This window comes from Schistocerca serialis, chromosome 1 (assembly GCF_023864345.2).
Source record: "Schistocerca serialis cubense isolate TAMUIC-IGC-003099 chromosome 1, iqSchSeri2.2, whole genome shotgun sequence".
Classification (NCBI taxonomy): Eukaryota; Metazoa; Arthropoda; class Insecta; order Orthoptera; family Acrididae; genus Schistocerca; species Schistocerca serialis.
The window spans coordinates 718126751-718144192 of NC_064638.1; the positions used below are offsets into that span (position 1 = coordinate 718126751).

A 17442-nucleotide genomic window follows, 5' to 3' on the forward strand; every position below is an offset into this window, starting at 1 on the left:
CTGAAAATGCTATATTCTCTTTTCTCTGTGAGATACTAGATATAATAAACAAAAGGTTTCGAACGCTAGGCATATTTTTTGATTTAACTAAGGCGTTTGATTGTGTAAACCACAAAATATTGCTTCAGAAGTTGGACCATTACAGGATACGGGGAGTAGCTCACAATTGGTTCACCTCTTACTTTAACAACAGAACAACAGACTGTAAAAGGTCATTATTCACAGTGGCTGCGATGTGGGGTCTGAGTGGGGTACGGTCAAATGGGGGGGGGGGGGGGGGTTGCCCCAGCGATCAGCGTCGGGGCCACTCATGCTAAATAACGGTAAGACTCAATTTTTACAGTTTCTAAAACACAGTTCAACTAAACCCGACGTTTTAATTTCACAGAATGATTAATGAAACTGAACAGTTGAAATTTTTAGGTTTTCAGATAGATAGTAAACTGTCGTGGGAAGCCCACGTTCAGGATCTTGTTCAAATACTTAATGCTGCAATTTTTACTATTCAAACGGTACTGAAGTAAGTTATCGTTCGACACGAAAATTAGTCTACTTTGCTTATTTTCATTCGCTTATGTCGTATGGTATTATATTTTGAGGTAACTCTTCCCATTCGAAAAGGATATTTTTGGCTCAGAAACGGGCAGTTCGGGCAATAAATGGTGTAAGTTCGCGAACCTCTTGTCGACCCCAGGGTATTTTGATATTGGCTTCTCAATATATATATATTCTTTAATGTCGTTTCTTGTTAAGAATATCAGCTCATTCCCAAGAATTAGCAGCTTTCACTCAGTTAATTCTCAGCAGAAATCCAATCTGCATTTGGATCGCACTTCCTTAACTCTTGTGCTGCAGAAAGATGTGCAGTACACTGCTGCATCCATTTTCAATAAGCTACCACAAGAATTCAAAAAACTTTGCAGTAATTCATGCGCTTTCAAATGGAAACTGAAGAGTTTCGTCATGAGTCACTCTATCTATTCTGTCGAGGAATTCCTTGAAAAATTAACTTGATTCTTATGTTATATTGTTGATTGTGTTTACTTATGGCTTGACTTCTTTTTGGTTCGTAAAGATTTTATTTTATCTGTTTTTACTTTTTTGTAATTTCATGTACTGACACGTTCCATGACCTTGAAGATTTGCTCCTCAATTTGGTCCTACGGAACTAGACGTGTAAATAAATAAATAAATGAAGAGCCAGAGAGAGTGAGGAGGAGGAGGAGACAGAGAAAGCTGGGAGGATGAGGTGGTCAGACAGAGGGAGGAAGAGATAGACACAGACAGGGGGACGAGGAGGTGTATTCAATATATGTCTCAAACGCATGTATGGGCAAAGCAATGGGGAAAAGGCTAGTAATCTAAATATAAATATAAAAATGTATGGACATCTACGTGTAATCTTCAGCGGTTAACATAAGTGGGAAGACAAATTGTGCTAAATATCGTTTTCCTGTATATAAACTTGGGATATCAGATGAGTTTAAAGCAAAAAGTGTTGAAAACAGTGAATATAATTATAACCCACAAAAAAACCACCACGGAAAACATGACATACTGTCAAGACAGAAAACGCGTAAATGCAGTCCAGCCTGTACAATCCCATCTCTAAAATTAATGTACTTTCAGAAATAAAACGAGTCTTACTAAGATGACTCATAGACGTCCTAATATGTTTGCGTAAGGACTTAAACAAAGGAAAAAACATTGTGTTTTGCAAAAGAAAGAGTTTTAAAAACGTAAATTTAAGAGTACCGCCTTGCATACAGCGACCCACAGTTTCATCTTACACACTACCTTACTATCTGAGTTAGTGCACGTTGTGAGTCAATAAGAACTGGCAAAAGTCTCACTAGATTTTTTAGTCTTATTCAAAGACGACAATGAAATTGACGTATGTTGAATATTACTGATGGTAACTTTTGTTTGTGTTCAATTGACAAACTGGGCTTCCTGGCAGATTAGAACCGTACAGAGAACCCGAAGTCGTACCATGAATTTTCCATTCTCGTCCAACAGACTCATCCCATCAAGCCATTGAACCGAGTCTCTTCAGGCAAATGCCCGGATGGCCCCTTAAAATAAGACCTCGATCGAAGCCCTTCCCGTCCTCATCCAATCGGAGATGGACTCTGTTCTTTCTTATATTCTGGATGTCGACAGCGCCGTTCATTTTTTTCGAAACTTCAGTCTATCAGCACATTTCTCGTAGTAAAGATCAGTATTCCGAGTTTCACGAAGGATATGAAATGGAACCAGCATATGAGAACTGTGGTAGGGAAGGCGAATGGTCGATTTCGGTTCATTGGGAGAATTTTAGGAAATAATGGTTCACCTGTAAAGGAGACCGCGTATAGGACTCTGACGCAACCTATTCTTGAGTACTGCTCGAATGTTTGGGATCTGTACCAGGTCGGTTTGAAGGAAGACATCGAAGCAATTCAGAGGCGGGTTGCTGGATCTGTTACCGGTAGGTTCGAACAACATGTAAGTGTTACGGAGATGCTTCGGGAACTCAGATAGGAAACCCTGGGGGGAAAACGACGTTCTTTTCGAGAAACACTGCTGAGAAAATTTAGAGAACCGGCATTTGAAGCTGACTGCCGAGCGATTCTACTGCAAGCGACGTACGTAGCGAGTAAGGACCAAGAAGGTAAGATACGAGAAAATAGGCCCTTACGGAGGCATACAGACAGTCTTCTTCCCTCGCTCTATTTGCGAGTGTAACAGGAAAGGAAATGACTGTAGTGGCACAGGGTACCCTCCACCACGCGCTGTACGTTTGCTTGTGGAGTATGTATATAGACATGGATGTTGGATAATGTAACAAATACAAACTCACCTCTTTGTCCATGCTGAAGCGGTGTTCAAATGACCTTCAGTGATGAATTACAGGTTCTGAAATAGGAAGAAGAATAATGTTAGTTATTGGTTTAGGAAATTAACTAATTATCAATTATATCTAGCAGATAACATTGAGAAAGCTGTTGAAAGACATGTGAACCGAAAGGTACGTGATATTTGCGAAGGTCATTTATTTTCTCTGCTTTTTAAGTATTTCCGCAACAGAGTGTGTGAACCGCAACACGGGGAAGATGGAACACAGTTTTGAATTCCATCATTGGAATCTATTGTGGTCTCAGAATATATTGAGTTCTGTCTCGTAAGCGGATGTTACTAGCATGAATAATGGGTGTAACATAAATGCATTCCAAGGAACAATTAGCCTAATCATTAACACTCATATTCCCTCCCCCCCCCCCCCCCCCCCAAAAAAAAACTTTAGATCTATCACTGATGAACTTATGACACCAACGCTGACACATGTATTACACCACCAACACACAAAACTACTGAAATATCGGGCTGAAACGTTATTACCTAGATTAACTCGACAAAGGAGCCATGACGTGGTTCGAAGATTCACAGCTAAGACCAAGAAACAGCAATGAAGTCTGCGTTACTCCGGAATACAGATTTTATTCACAGCGCTAGTGTAATATAACGAGTATACTACAGGCACAAGTGCTAGTTTGTGTCAGCGGCAGAATATGGGGACATACGTGTGTTTCATTTGCAAACCACATTAAAGATTTTGCAGTTTTTTTCTGCTTTCGCTGAATGACCTTTGTAAAAGTACTAAAAAATATACCCTCTTTTAAGCTGATTTTTTCGTTCAAATTGTTTTAAAAAAAGAAAGAAAATATGTACAAACCAGTGTGTTTTATACTTCGGCATCAATCGACAAAGAATATCTTCATGATACTAACAAGGAACTGGAAAGTCCAATGACTAACTAATATTATTTCGTTGTTTAAACTTTTGTAAACATTCTTCATTCATCATTTTTATTAATATTATGTGTTCCTACTCTGTAGCACCACGTTTCTTATATTTTACTCCGTTAATTCAACAGTTTTCTGTCTCAATTAAAATTTTTATATCGCAGATTTATTTGTGAAATATGAATCGTTAGTGCCATTGTGCATTCGCAGTGTAGAGTTTCATAGTATCATGTCGTTTTTGGAAACCCAGAATCTACTATGTAGGAATCAACATGGATTCCGGAAACAGCGATCGTGTGAGACCCAACTCGCTTTATTTGTTCATGAGACCCAGAAAATATTAGATACAGGCTCCCAGGTAGATGCTATTTTTCTTGACTTCCGAAGGCGTTCGATACAGTTCCGCACTGTCGCCTGATAAACAAAGTAAGAGCCTACGGAATATCAGACCAGCTGTGTGGCTGGATTGAAGAGTTTTTAGCAAACAGAACACAGCATGTTGTTATCAATGGAGAGACGTCTACAGACGTTAAAGTAACCTCTGGCGTGCCACAGGGGAGTGTTATGGGACCATTGCTTTTCACAATATATATAAATGACCTAGTAGATAGTGTCGGAAGTCCCATGCAGCTTTTCGCGGATGATGCTGTAGTATACAGAGAAGTTGTAGCATTAGAAAATTGTAGCGAAATGCAGGAAGATCTGCAGCGGATAGGCACTTGGTGCAGGGAGTGGCAACTGACCCTTAACATAGACAAATGTAATATATTGCGAATACATAGAAAGAAGGATCCTTTATTGTATGATTATATGATAGCGGAACAAACACTGGTAGCAGTTACTTCTGTAAAATATCTGGGAGTATGCGTGCGGAACGATTTGAAGTGGAACGATCATATAAAATTAATTGTTGGTAAAGCGGGTACCAGGTTGAGATTCATTGGGAGAGTCCTTAGAAAATGTACGAGGGCAGTTCAATAAGTAATGCAACACATTTTTTTCTGAAACAGGGGTTGTTTTATGCAGCATTGAAATACACCAGGTTATTCCCCAATCTTTTAGCTACACAACACTATTTTTCAACGTAATCTCCATTCAATGCTACGGCCTTACGCCACCTTGAAATGAGGGCCTGTATGCCTGCACGGTACCATTCCACTGGTCGATGTCGGAGCCAACGTCGTACTGCATCAATAACTTCTTCATCATCCGCGTAGTGCCTCCCACGGATTGCGTCCTTCATTGGGCCAAACGTATGGAAATCCGACGGTGCGAGATCGGGGCTGTAGGGTGCATGAGGAAGAATAGTCCACTGAAGTTTTGTGAGCTCCTCTCGGGTGCGAAGACTTGTGTGAGGTCTTGCGTTGTCATGAAGAAGGAGAAGTTCGTTCAGATTTTTGTGCCTACGAACACGCTGAAGTCGTTTCTTCAGTTTCTGAAGAGTAGCACAATACACTTCGGAGTTGATCGTTTGACCATGGGGAAGGACATCGAACAGAATAACCCCTTCAGCGTCCCAGAAGACTGTAACCATGACTTTACCGGCTGAGGGTATGGCTTTAAACTTTTTCTTGGTAGGGGAGTGGGTGTGGCGCCACTCCATTGATTGCCGTTTTATTTCAGGTTCGAAGTGATGAACCCATGTTTCATCGCCTGTAACAATCTTTGACAAGAAATTGTCACCCTCAGCCACATGACGAGCATGCAATTCCGCACAGATGGTTCTCCTTTGCTCTTTATGGTGTTCGGTTAGACAACGAGGGACCCAGCGGGAACAAACCTTTGAATATCCCAACTGGTGAACAATTGTGACAGCACTACCAACAGAGATGTCAAGTTGAGCACTGAGTTGTTTGATGGTGATCCGTCGATCATCTCGAACGAGTGTGTTCGCACGCTCCGCCATTGCAGGAGTCACAGCTGTGCACGGCCGGCCCGCACGCGGGAGATCAGACAGTCTTGCTTGACCTTGCGGCGATGATGACACACGCTTTGCCCAACGACTCACCGTGCTTTTGTCCACTGCCAGATCACCGTAGACATTCTGCAAGCGCCTATGAATATCTGAGATGCCCTGGTTTTCCGCCAAAAGAAACTCGATCACTGCCCGTTGTTTGCAACGCACATCCGTTACAGACGCCATTTTAACATCTCCGTACAGCGCTGCCACCTGTCGGAAGTCAATGAAACTATACGAGACGAAGCGGGAATGTTTGAAAATATTCCACAAGAAATTTCCGGTTTTTTCAACCAAAATTGTCCGAGAAAAAAAATGTGTTGCATTACTTATTGAACTGCCCTCGTAGTCCATCAACAAAGGAGGTGGCTTACAAAACACTCGTTCGACCTATACTTGAGTATTGCTCATCAGTGTGGGATCCGTACCAGATCGGGTTGACGGAGGAGATAGAGAAGATCCAAAGAAGAGCGGCGCGTTTCGTCACAGGGTTATTTGGCAACCGTGATAGCGTTACGGAGATGTTTAGCAAACTCAAGTGGCAGACTCCGCAAGAGAGGCGCTCTGCATCGCGGTGTAGCTTGCTCGCCAGGTTTCGAGAGGGTGCGTTTCTGGATGAGGTATCGAATATATTGCTTCCCCCTACTTATACCTCCCGAGGAGATCACGAATGTGAAATTAGAGAGATCAGAGCGCGCACGGAGGCTTTCAGACAGTCGTTCTTCCCGCGAACCATACGCGACTGGAACAGGAAAGGGAGGTAATGACAGTGGCACGTAAAGTGCCCTCTGCCACACACCGTTGGGTGGCTTGTGGAGTATAAATGCAGATGTAGATGTATATGCTTCGGAATTCTCTTGGGTTCCTTTAGTAAACCAACAGACATAGGAAATTGTGGAAATCTGGAGCATACGGTTTTACAGTAGCACCCATTAGTCAGTCCGGATATTAAAGCATTTTACTTATATAAGTTCAGGACTTTGTGACTATTTAGGCAACTAACTTCCGATTACTTTAAAACTTTTGTTTTTTGGTAAGAAGTTACGAGTTTCAACCTGATTCGGAGACCACACTAAATTATAATTTAACTGCGTGGGTGGTAGGTATGGAGCGGAAGGGTTGCGTGAAGCCAAGGACATGCCACCTCCAACAGGAAAATGCCAAGTGAAGTAATGTGGTGTTCAAACCAACGTTTGGCTTGAGGACAACTTTAAGTTTAGTCGCAGGAAAGATACGTTGATAGTCTTATTAACGTTAACATATTTGGAAATGTATGTTTATATACTAAATCGGTCTTAGTCATGACACTGTTTATGACGATACAAATAGCTGTGGTGAGAAAAAAAGTACCATTTTGTACTTGATGAAAAATGTAAGCTAAGGACAGCATGTAGCTGAGATTGATTCAAAAGCCGCATTAAGTGGTCACCATTTTAAGCGCAACAAACACCATCATTTTTTGCGTACAAACGAACATCGTTTCCTCTGGGCTGGGAGTAACGGAACCAGTTTTTAATGAGACATCTTTATTCAATAAGTTCAGTATTGACAAATGAAAGGAATATTGGAGGCTTACGTGTTATCAATACTAAGGTCATTAGGAAAGGAAGCACAAGCTAGGACTAGTTAAGGATGGGGAAGGCTTTAGGTCGAGGCCGTTTCGAGGAAATCAATATTCCATTCGCCTGAGCTGAGTCTGGAAAACCACACTGTGTGTCAGTATCTCAAACCCTGCGCCACATTGTTGAAACAATAATTCCGGCATACGCCTGAAGTGATTTAGTGAATTCTGGATAACTAAATTGCTCGACCAACATCTGAACCTAGCTCTTGGGGATTGCGTGTTCTACATTATGCAGTTACGCCACGCCTTTAGGGCACACATACTAACGTAAATTGTCAGATAAAGTCATCCAAATAACAGGAGGAACGTTTACATAATCATACTCATTTGCAGATATACTATATTGTGGTTCCAGAATCAGCATCTGATGCTGGTTTGAAGAGAGCCAAGTTTTCCTTCCTTATTTTTTCTTTGCTGCAGACTTGACACACGTATATTCTTCACAATATAATGAAGATGATATCTTATAGCCGGATTGCTTCTGTTTCATTTTTGTGCAAGGTGATTATTACGTGCATCTGTTACAGCTTATCAAGTCATATTAGCCTAATGACGTAATTTTGTGTCAGTAAAGGTGACAGAAAATAGAGGTAGCAGTCTGAATAAGTTTGGAAGCCTAAATGTACACTTATTATGACAGTACTGTGTAAAAGACAAGTTAAAGGAATTATCTGATTCAATCACTTTTAATTTCTTCCATGACGCGTTACGAGGGCTTACGCCCTCATCTTCAAGTGGATCATGCATTACATTACAATTCATTTTACTGAATGTAGCCAATTATCTCTCTTAATCTTCGTTTCGAAGATGTTCTGGCGAAAGAAAACTGGAGCGCCATTATAAATACACATTTGTATCACTCAGTACCATAGAAACTCGGAACAAAATAAAAAACAGTCCTGAGATTCAAACACGTAATGGGATAAAATAGAAGCGCCTGGTACAGAAAACCGTTTCAACCAATCTTTCATATTAGGAACAGTCGCAGTTTCCAAATCACAGACGAAAATGGACGACACAACGGTATGGTACCGTGTATTACAGAGAAAATAAGAAAGATACTCTAATCATACAAAACACACGCAAGTGTGAACCAACCTCTTCCTCCCATCAAACCACCCGATCACCCATCCACACACACACACACACACACACACATACACACACACACACACACAATAACGGTACGGTGCGCACCCGCGAATCTTTACATAAGCCTAAGACCTATATACGCTGCATTGCCATCTATCACTATAGCGGTTTTGTTGTTTAAATATAATATTATAAACATTTGGATTTCAGCTTTCTACAGTAGTCTCCGAAAGCAAAACCAAAATAAAAACTTCGAACATACGAGCAGTATTATACTACAGACTGTGTTAATGAAGCTGACATCAATTCACAAAGTAGAAAAATTCTTATCATCGACTGATTTGTTATACTTCTTTATTGACCCTTTGTTTACGTATCTTGATGATGGAGACAATGTGAGAGATGTGCAGTAACGTAAACAACTACAACAGCAAAAGGAGTGTTGAAGACTGGACTGCCTCTACGTCGAGGTTATTAGAGACGGGGAATAAGTTCGTATTACGCAGCGACAGGGAATATACCATCAGCAACTTTATTTGAGGAACTGTCCAAGTTATCGCCCTATTCACCTACGTGATTTTAGAGAAACCGCAGGAAACCTGGATCTAGATGGCTGGACGAAGATTTGCACTCTGGTCCTCTTAACTGCTGAGAACCTCGCTCGGCAGCTTCGGCCCAGACCGTAAGAAACAATGCGGAAAACCAGACTAATCCTTCGTAGCCTTTCTATACGAGGCTTAGCCACTGCAACAATTCGCTTGTTAGGTACACGCATCGAAGTTAATATTGAACTAAAAGATGCATACTGACTTTCAAAGTAGTGGTCTAGGAACTAGAAACTTCTTTTAAAATTATAGTCTGAGTGTAACGTTGTACGGTAGTGAGATGTGAGCTGTGGGATTGTAAGACGTGGAAGAACTGAAGCAAACAAGGCGTTATAGAAGAAATTTGAAGGTTTTTTGTATAGGCCGAGAGACTATGAAGAGCCGCACAAAAGCCAGCACAAAATTAACGATTAAACAATTTGGGTTCAAATGGTTAAAATGGCTCTGAGCACTATGGAACTTAACTTCTGTGGTCATCAGTCCCCTAGAACTTAGAACTACTTAAACCTAACTAACCTAAGGACATCACACACATCCATGCCCATGGCAGGATTCGAACCTGCGACCGTAGCAGTCCCGCGGTTCCGGACTGCGCGCCTAGAACCACTAGACCACCGCGGCCGGCAAAACAATTTGGGGAATACGATTAAGAATAGAAGAGTTAAATAAGCTATTCATATTTAACGACATTAGGGACTGGCACACAGAGGTTACACTAGACGTAGTGAACGGGGAAGACAGCTAATGACGCAAGGAACAGAATATAGTACTCAATTTGCAGAACAAGTCAGTCACTCTACTTGAAACCGCTAAGCTCTGAAAAATCCATTAAAACAAATTACGACTTTGATTAGTTGCATATTTTGGAGTATTTCATTGAGATTTGTCTTCTTGAAAGATATGTCTTATTCATATTAATATACTGTCATATTTCAATATGGAAACTGCTATTTACAAACTAAGCACTATTTACCCCGAATGTAGAGCATTTTGCTCTTAATATTGTATCTGAGAAATAAAGTATCCGTCCAGCTGTATTAAATGCACCTGACAATGCAATCTTTCTGCATCTTGGAGTTATCTGCTACTCTAGCGCTGTTTATAAACACATACTCTGCAGTCATAAGACCTTAAAAAAATGCCGGGTGCTTGTAGCAATTCGGAATCATTCTGTATAAAAGTTGTTCTTACTACATACGACCACGTGATTTTGCTGATAAGGTGATTTGTATTCATTACGCTAGAGGACCCTTTTATTGCGGCTTTTTGTGGAGCACTTCCATGTAACTCGAATCTAAATACGCTCATCTGTCATGTCGGACAAGCCTGATAAGATAGAAACGTACACGTAAGCTGTATCGCATCAGTGACGAGTGCAAAATCTCTGCCTGTGCAGCGCTGATGAGAGGTACGGGATTTTTTTCTTTTTGTATTTGTTTCGTGTAACCTACTACATACCTTTTATTCTTAAAACTGTGAATGAAAGTAGAAACTCGTGACCAGATTCTCTGTAAGGAAAGGCCAGTAGCGACATTGTTAGTAACAAAAGGGAATGATATTTGAGCCACATACTGAGAGCATCGGTTTCCAGTAAGAAGTCAAGGCTCTCAGACGCTTTGGGAGCCAAAGACTTTCACAGATCATCACTTCCCGTTTCAGTTTCTTTGTAATACTTACCTGTTGGCACCCCGATATAAATACTTATCAATATTTGCACTATTCGTTGCTCATTCGACGGTAGTGAGAAGAGTTGAACAATTGTGTTCTTTTCAGCCAGGTCCCAGTAAAGTGACAGTGACATAAGGGCTCCAATTGGAAACATGTTCTTAACTGAGTTGGAGATAGCTGTTGCGTTAGACGAAGAGAGCTCCCTTGCTGCCACAGTAAATTGCCAGTTTCGGGTTTCACGACTGGGATGTCTTCACACTCATACGGGTCGTCGGTGCGACAGTTGTGTACATGATGGGTAATAACGTGTGATATCACCGCATCGCTGAGATATTGGAAGTACTTGTCTTTTCAAATGCCATGATGTGAAGCGCCTACCAAGAATACTTTGGTTTCATAAAGCATGGCCATCCCCTCTCCTATCTTTCTAGATATCTCCAGTGTCAATAGTACGAACGTGTTGACGACAGGTGCGCCGTCGATTATGGCGAACTGTGGCGGCCGATAGACTAGCGACAGTATAACAAAACACTTGAAAATTCAGTGTCGGACAACAACCATGCCACCCAGAAACAGCTCCTCACTGTGGGTTCAGAAGTCACCGCTCCATACGTGTGCCTGTCTGTCTCGTTTCACAGGGTACTGACTTTAGCACGACTGTAGGAACACCGCCCGAAGTATGGAGAGTCACGTTACATATCCACAAATGCTGATGGCACGGCCCAAGCACATCAAAAACTAAATCAGTCTATGCGTCACACTTTCCAACTAGGCACTATTCAAGCAGGCGGAGAGGTAATTTGGGGAATGTTTACAGACGATGAAATGGGGCCTCCGTTACGTCCGCCACCGCCCCTGATCGGTGAGCGGCACAGGAACGTATCCGGCCCTATGGATCCGTTTGCTCCTCTGCGGCACCCTTCAGGAGACCTCTACATAATCAGGACATTTCAACGCCCCATCGGTCGCGAATTGTGTCGTAATTATTCCAGAAACTCTTCATAGGTGGACTCCCTTGAGGTGCCCCAAGCGTCGACGCAACTCTGACCCTCTGAAGGTACCAAAACAAAGACTGCGTCGTTGTAACAATGCTTCTCTTAAGATTCTGTTGAATATACCTGGGACGGTATCGAGAGAGATGTACGCTGCTCGGACTCGACTCTAATCAGCCTCGGTTATAAAATGAAAAGCACTATACTGCGTATGTTATTACTCAGATTAACCGGTTTTCGGCTTCCAAGGCCATCATCAGACCTTAAAAGGCAATCGTTGTCAAAGAAATTACAATGTTTGTAAAGAAGACTGGAAAAATATGTCACTCTTCTAGACTGAGACACAAACACACACTAAATGTCCCTTTGACAGTGTGGTCGTAACACAATTTAAAAAGTAAACAATTATATTACCACCGCACTGTCGAAGATGACGTTTATTGTGTGTTTGTGCCTCAGTCTAGGCGAGTAACATTTTTTCCAGTATTATTTACAAACATTGTACTTTATTTGACGACGATTCTCAGATAAAGTCTGATGGCCTTGTAAGCCGAAAACCGGTTAACCTGAATAATTTGATCCTGTAGAGCAGACGCTGTATAGTGATTTTCATTTATTATTATGTTGTTCTACCAAGAGGTGGCTGGAGACTCAGCTAACACAATCTTCGTGAGTTGTGGGACCGGTTGAGCAGTCACGGGCCAGGATGATTCGACAACACTTTGGATGACTCGTCGAATCGATGGCCCAACGCGCTGCCGCCATGCCCGAGGCAGGATTCGAGCCTGCGACCGTAGCAGCAGCGCGGCTGCGGACTGGAGCGCCTAGAACCGCACGGCCACCGCGGCCGACCATGCGGCTATCACAGAAACAGTTGGCACTTCTGGATTTTTCTCATTATCGCCATAGGAGCAGCTGGTAACACTGACCTTTATTCTTTCTCTCAGTAATTGCAAGATTAAATAAGCGATAAAGCTTTCCCCAGTGAGGAACATATCACCGATCGAAATTCTATATCAGATCTGTCCAAGAGGTGGAAGGGGTGTACTCAAACAGAAAAACCTCACAATCCCTTAATAGTGCAGACAATTTTCTGAATAGCGTAAAATAGCGTGTGCCAAAGAGTACAACGGATGTTGCGAGGGTTGAGTTAATTTATAAATTACCTCGTCGCTCGCCTTCAGCTTCAAGAAGTCTGCGAACCTCCGACTCTGATAATTCTTCTTATGTCTGTAGAGGAACTCAATTTCCGCTGAAACCAGGACTCATCAACTCCGATTTATGGGAAGACTTTTATTATGCTTTTAATTACAAAACCTGTTCAGAGGTTAATCATTTAGGTACAACTCATTTTTAACAAACTGCAAACGAAAATATCTTCTGCTAATAAAGGTCGTTCAGTTATATTCAGAATTCGTATGAGACCTCAACTTCAATCAACTAAATGAATTATTTCCAAAGACTTTAGCTACAAAATATCTGGAAAATCTCATACCCTCACAATATCCGTCTTTTATGAATGAGGTGGTCAAAGAGCAGGTATGGTAGAGTATTCTGGAGAACCGCGGCCTTGTGGTGACGGAAGCCAGCAAATATTTCTTGCAGAAATCAGATAGGCCACAGCGCACAACACATTTTCTGCAGCAGTTGTACTGGAAAGTGGCTGATCATTTGTTTTACAGTAGCAATGACCTTCTCACTAACAATTTCCTTATGTTTGAGCATACGGAGGAATTTTTGTTCGGTAAACATCTTCATAGCGACAAAAAGGTACAAATGACTAGTTGTAATTCCAGAAGGTAGAAGCTTATCTCTCAAGAGGATAAGAGTAGATCTCACAACCTAATAAGTTGCCGGCCGGTGTGGTCGAGTGGTTCTAGGCGCTACAGTCGGGAACCGCGTGACCGCTACGGTCGCAGGTTCGAATCCTGCCTCGGGCATGGATGTGTGTGATGTCCTTAGGTTAATTAGGTTTAAATAGTTCTAAGTTCTGGGGGACTGATGACCTCAGAAGTTAAGTCCCAAAGTGCTCAGAGCCGTTTGAACCATTTTCTAATAAGCTTCTTAGTTCCGGTACTGAACTTACTGCTCAGTGATACTTTGTCTGATCTAGTACGTTTAATTACTTTTTTTGGTGGCTGGGGTTCATAGTCATAGAAAACGTTTTTAAAGACATCATTGTCGTCTTCAAGTTGTGGATTTTCTAAAATAAATAGTGTTAAGCGACCAAAAGCAAGTACTTCCAGGCAATTATGTTTCCTTTCTGTTTACGGACCTTGGGAAGTAACTTTGTAAAAACACTAAAATAATTCTGGACAAAAGACCTCGAGCGCGAGCGTGTGTGTGTGTGTGTGTGTGTGTGTGTGTGTGTGTGTGTGTGTGTGTGTTTGTGCGTTTGCGGGAATATTTACGTTTTGCTATGAAACAATCTCATAGCCAATTGTGTGCGTAAATGTAACATGCAGGCTATAATACCTTAAAGTATGAACTTGAGAATTGAATAATTCACGCAATCCGAATATGTCGCATGCTCTATGAATAAACGGATTGACTGCAGAAAAAATAACCTTGCACTATTTTATCGTTTCATTTTTAGGTCCGGCACACGAATGACCATGAAAACGACGAAATGAAATGTTATCGCCGGAGATACCGGCTTATCAAGCTGTTCAGTGCCGGTTATCTGGCACGTACAAGAGCAGGGAAACACGAACGCCTTTTCCTCTCCAAAAAAGTACAGATCATATATGAAAAGTTCAAACGAACGCAACTTGTGTCGTAATCTTCTCACTCAATTACTGAAGAGCGCCACAGAAAACTAAGATAATAGCTCTAAATATTTTATCACTCGAATTCATTTATATCTTGATTGCCGCCACCAGAAATGTGGCAGCTAAAATCTTAATCAACTCTCCTCCCCTCCCCTGTCTTCCCCTATTCTGTTTTGTATTTAAGAAAACTTTTTGCATCTATGAGACGGTAATGACAGAGCAAATGTGTGAACCAAAAGGAACAGAACACGTAAATTTAAAGGCGGTGCAATTTTAATGCAAAAAATTGATTCAAATGGCTCTGAGCACTATGGGACTCAACTGCTGTGGTCATCAGTCCACTAGAACTTAGAACTACTTAAACCTAACTAACCTAAGGACATCACACACATCCATGCCCGAGGCATGATTCGAACCTGCGACCGTAGCAGTCGCACGGTTCTTGACTGCGCGCCTAGAACCGCGAGACCACCGCGGCCGGCAATTTTAATGCAAATTTATACTGCAGGTAATTATCTTTCTGATAAGTTACAGTCATATAATTGCATTTCTACCCGCTGTGGTAATGTTTATACAGAAAATCCGTTGAAATGGTCTAAAAACTACTCTGTACCAATAAAATAAATACAGCAGAAGAGGCAAATGCCACCTTCTGTTAAAAATAGATAGTTCTGATATTCTTTTGCACTATTCATATTTCTTTAACACAGTGCGGTATGTCTTTTTAAACGGCAGTGATTCAGAAGTTATATGTCCGGCATTTGTTAAATGTAGTAAGTGTATCATCAATCAGCCCGCACGGTTAGCCGTGCGATCTAACGCACTGCTTTCCGGGCAGGAAGGCATGCCAGTCCTCGGCACGAATCCGTATCCACTGAGGGCCGAACCATACAATAACCCTGGGTTCGGTGTGCGGCGGCGGTGGTGTGAGTGGACTGCTGTAGCCTGTTGTGGGGTTGTGTACCACTGCGGGCTACGGCGGGGACGAAGCCTCTCTGTCGTTTCTAGGTCTCCAGTTCCATACCATACCATCATCAATCTGGCACATAGCTTGCTCCCAATGTGTTCTGGCTGACGTGATAGGCCTAGACATACACTCAGAAATGTTTTGGTGTACCTTCATTAAACTTTAAATACATGGCGAATTACTATGCACGGCGTTTTCCTTCAGCCAGGTATCGGATTAACTGCAGTCAATGGCCGAATTAGAATACCAAAGGCAATAGCGCGTATGTGAAACCACCTACGAAACTTAAAAAATGAGGCGATACCTTCAGTGCATCTCTAAGAAATAATTTATTCTGCAGCGCAAAAAAGAGACATTTCTAAGCGTAGCGCTCTGTTCCCGTCGTTGCTATTAGAGATATCAATCAGGAAGGTCTAGTATCGATAAGTACCTGCCCGGCGCTATTCAAGGTGTGCCAAATGCACTACCTGACCAAAAGCATCCAGATATCTATTGGTGTAGTACTTTACCACTGAGTGTGTCCACCACGCGCCTTTATGATGGCTTCAACTGTACTGGGAACACTTTCAGTGAGGCGTGTGAATGTCTGGAGGAATTGCAGCCCATTCTTTGTCAAGAGCCTAAACCAGAGAAGGCAATAATGCTGGAGCGAAATCGACGTTCTATCTCACCCCAAGGCCACTGGGCACAGGTGCAGACTCCGGGCAGACCAGAACATTTCAGGAATATTATTGTCCACAAACTACTGCCTCACAGATGCTGCTTGTGCAGTGTCAAGCTGACTCAGTCATCGTCTCAGAACTCTTTCTCTACTACATGAATTGCACGATGCTGTACAATGTATTCACATTCTTTCATATTTAGCATTTACTTTAGAGCAATAAGGAGCCCCATCCTGACCTCTAAAAACACCCTCTACCGTGATAGCGTCTCCTCTGTACTTCACTGTTGGGTCTACATACGACGGGAGGTAACGTTCTCCAGGGAAACTCAGATCCTTTCATCGGATTACCACAGCGTACAGCTTGACTCACCACTCCAGACTACTCCTTTTTAGTCACCCACTGTACAGTGTCGTCGCCCTTTACATCATCTCAACCGTCGTTTAGTACTGACTGGAGAAATCTGTGACTTATGAGGAGCTGTTCGACCACTGTACCGCATTATTTCTAATTCATTACGCAGTCATTGTCCTAGCTGGCATCCAATGACTGGTTCACGTTTGAAGTCAATGAGCGCTCCTGACCTATCCATTCTGCTCTTACTGCTTTTCTATTGACGACACAGTACTTCCCGCCTTCTTTTGTACCGGTGAGTGCCACTCTTGGGACGTCTAACGGTTAATTCCGCATTATACAGGGGTGTCCGGATACTTTTGACCAGATAGTGTGCATACAAGTGCAGCCACGAGGAAAGCACGTGCCAGAATCAGATTTAATGGAAGAATCACGCACAATTCTTGGGTATTATTCCTAGCCGGGGACCTCTACCAAGTTGGATTAATGGAGAAAATGGAAATGAACGTTTGGCGTCAATGACCGGGAGGCCCTTTACGGGGCAGGTCCGGCCACCTTGGTGCAGGTACATTCGACGCCACATTGGGCGACATGCGCGCCAGATGGGGATGAAATGATGATGAAGACAACACAACACCCAGTCCATGAGCGGAGAAAATCCCCGACCCAGCCCGGAATCGAACCCGGGCCCCTTAGGACGGCAGTCCATCATGATGACCATTCAGCTATCGGGGTGCACATTAATGGAGAGATAAAAGTGCTTCAAAGAAGAGCTGCACGACTCGTGAAGGATTTGTGTCGCTGAGATGATCAACAAAATGCAGAGGCACACTTTACGAGAAAGACACTGTGTACCGCATAGACTAACAAAATTACAAGCATACACATTACAAAATGAGCCAACAAACGCACTACTTCCTCCATCATAACATCTCACGTGCTGATCACGACGCTGCAAGGAAAGA

General features: G+C 42.4%; 1 protein-coding gene across 4 annotated transcripts in view; it reads right to left on the bottom strand.

Annotated features, from left to right (window-relative positions):
- The window catches only part of LOC126481220 (proton-coupled amino acid transporter-like protein pathetic), a 322252-nt gene that overhangs the window by 170614 nt on the left and 134196 nt on the right, over positions 1-17442 (bottom strand). For all 4 annotated transcript variants that reach the window (XM_050104836.1, XM_050104828.1, XM_050104844.1 and 1 more), the window contains one exon: positions 2843-2898. In XM_050104836.1, the coding sequence (XP_049960793.1) occupies positions 2843-2854 (12 nt within the window). In that variant the 5' untranslated portion in view covers positions 2855-2898. The remainder of the gene's footprint in view (positions 1-2842; positions 2899-17442) is intronic.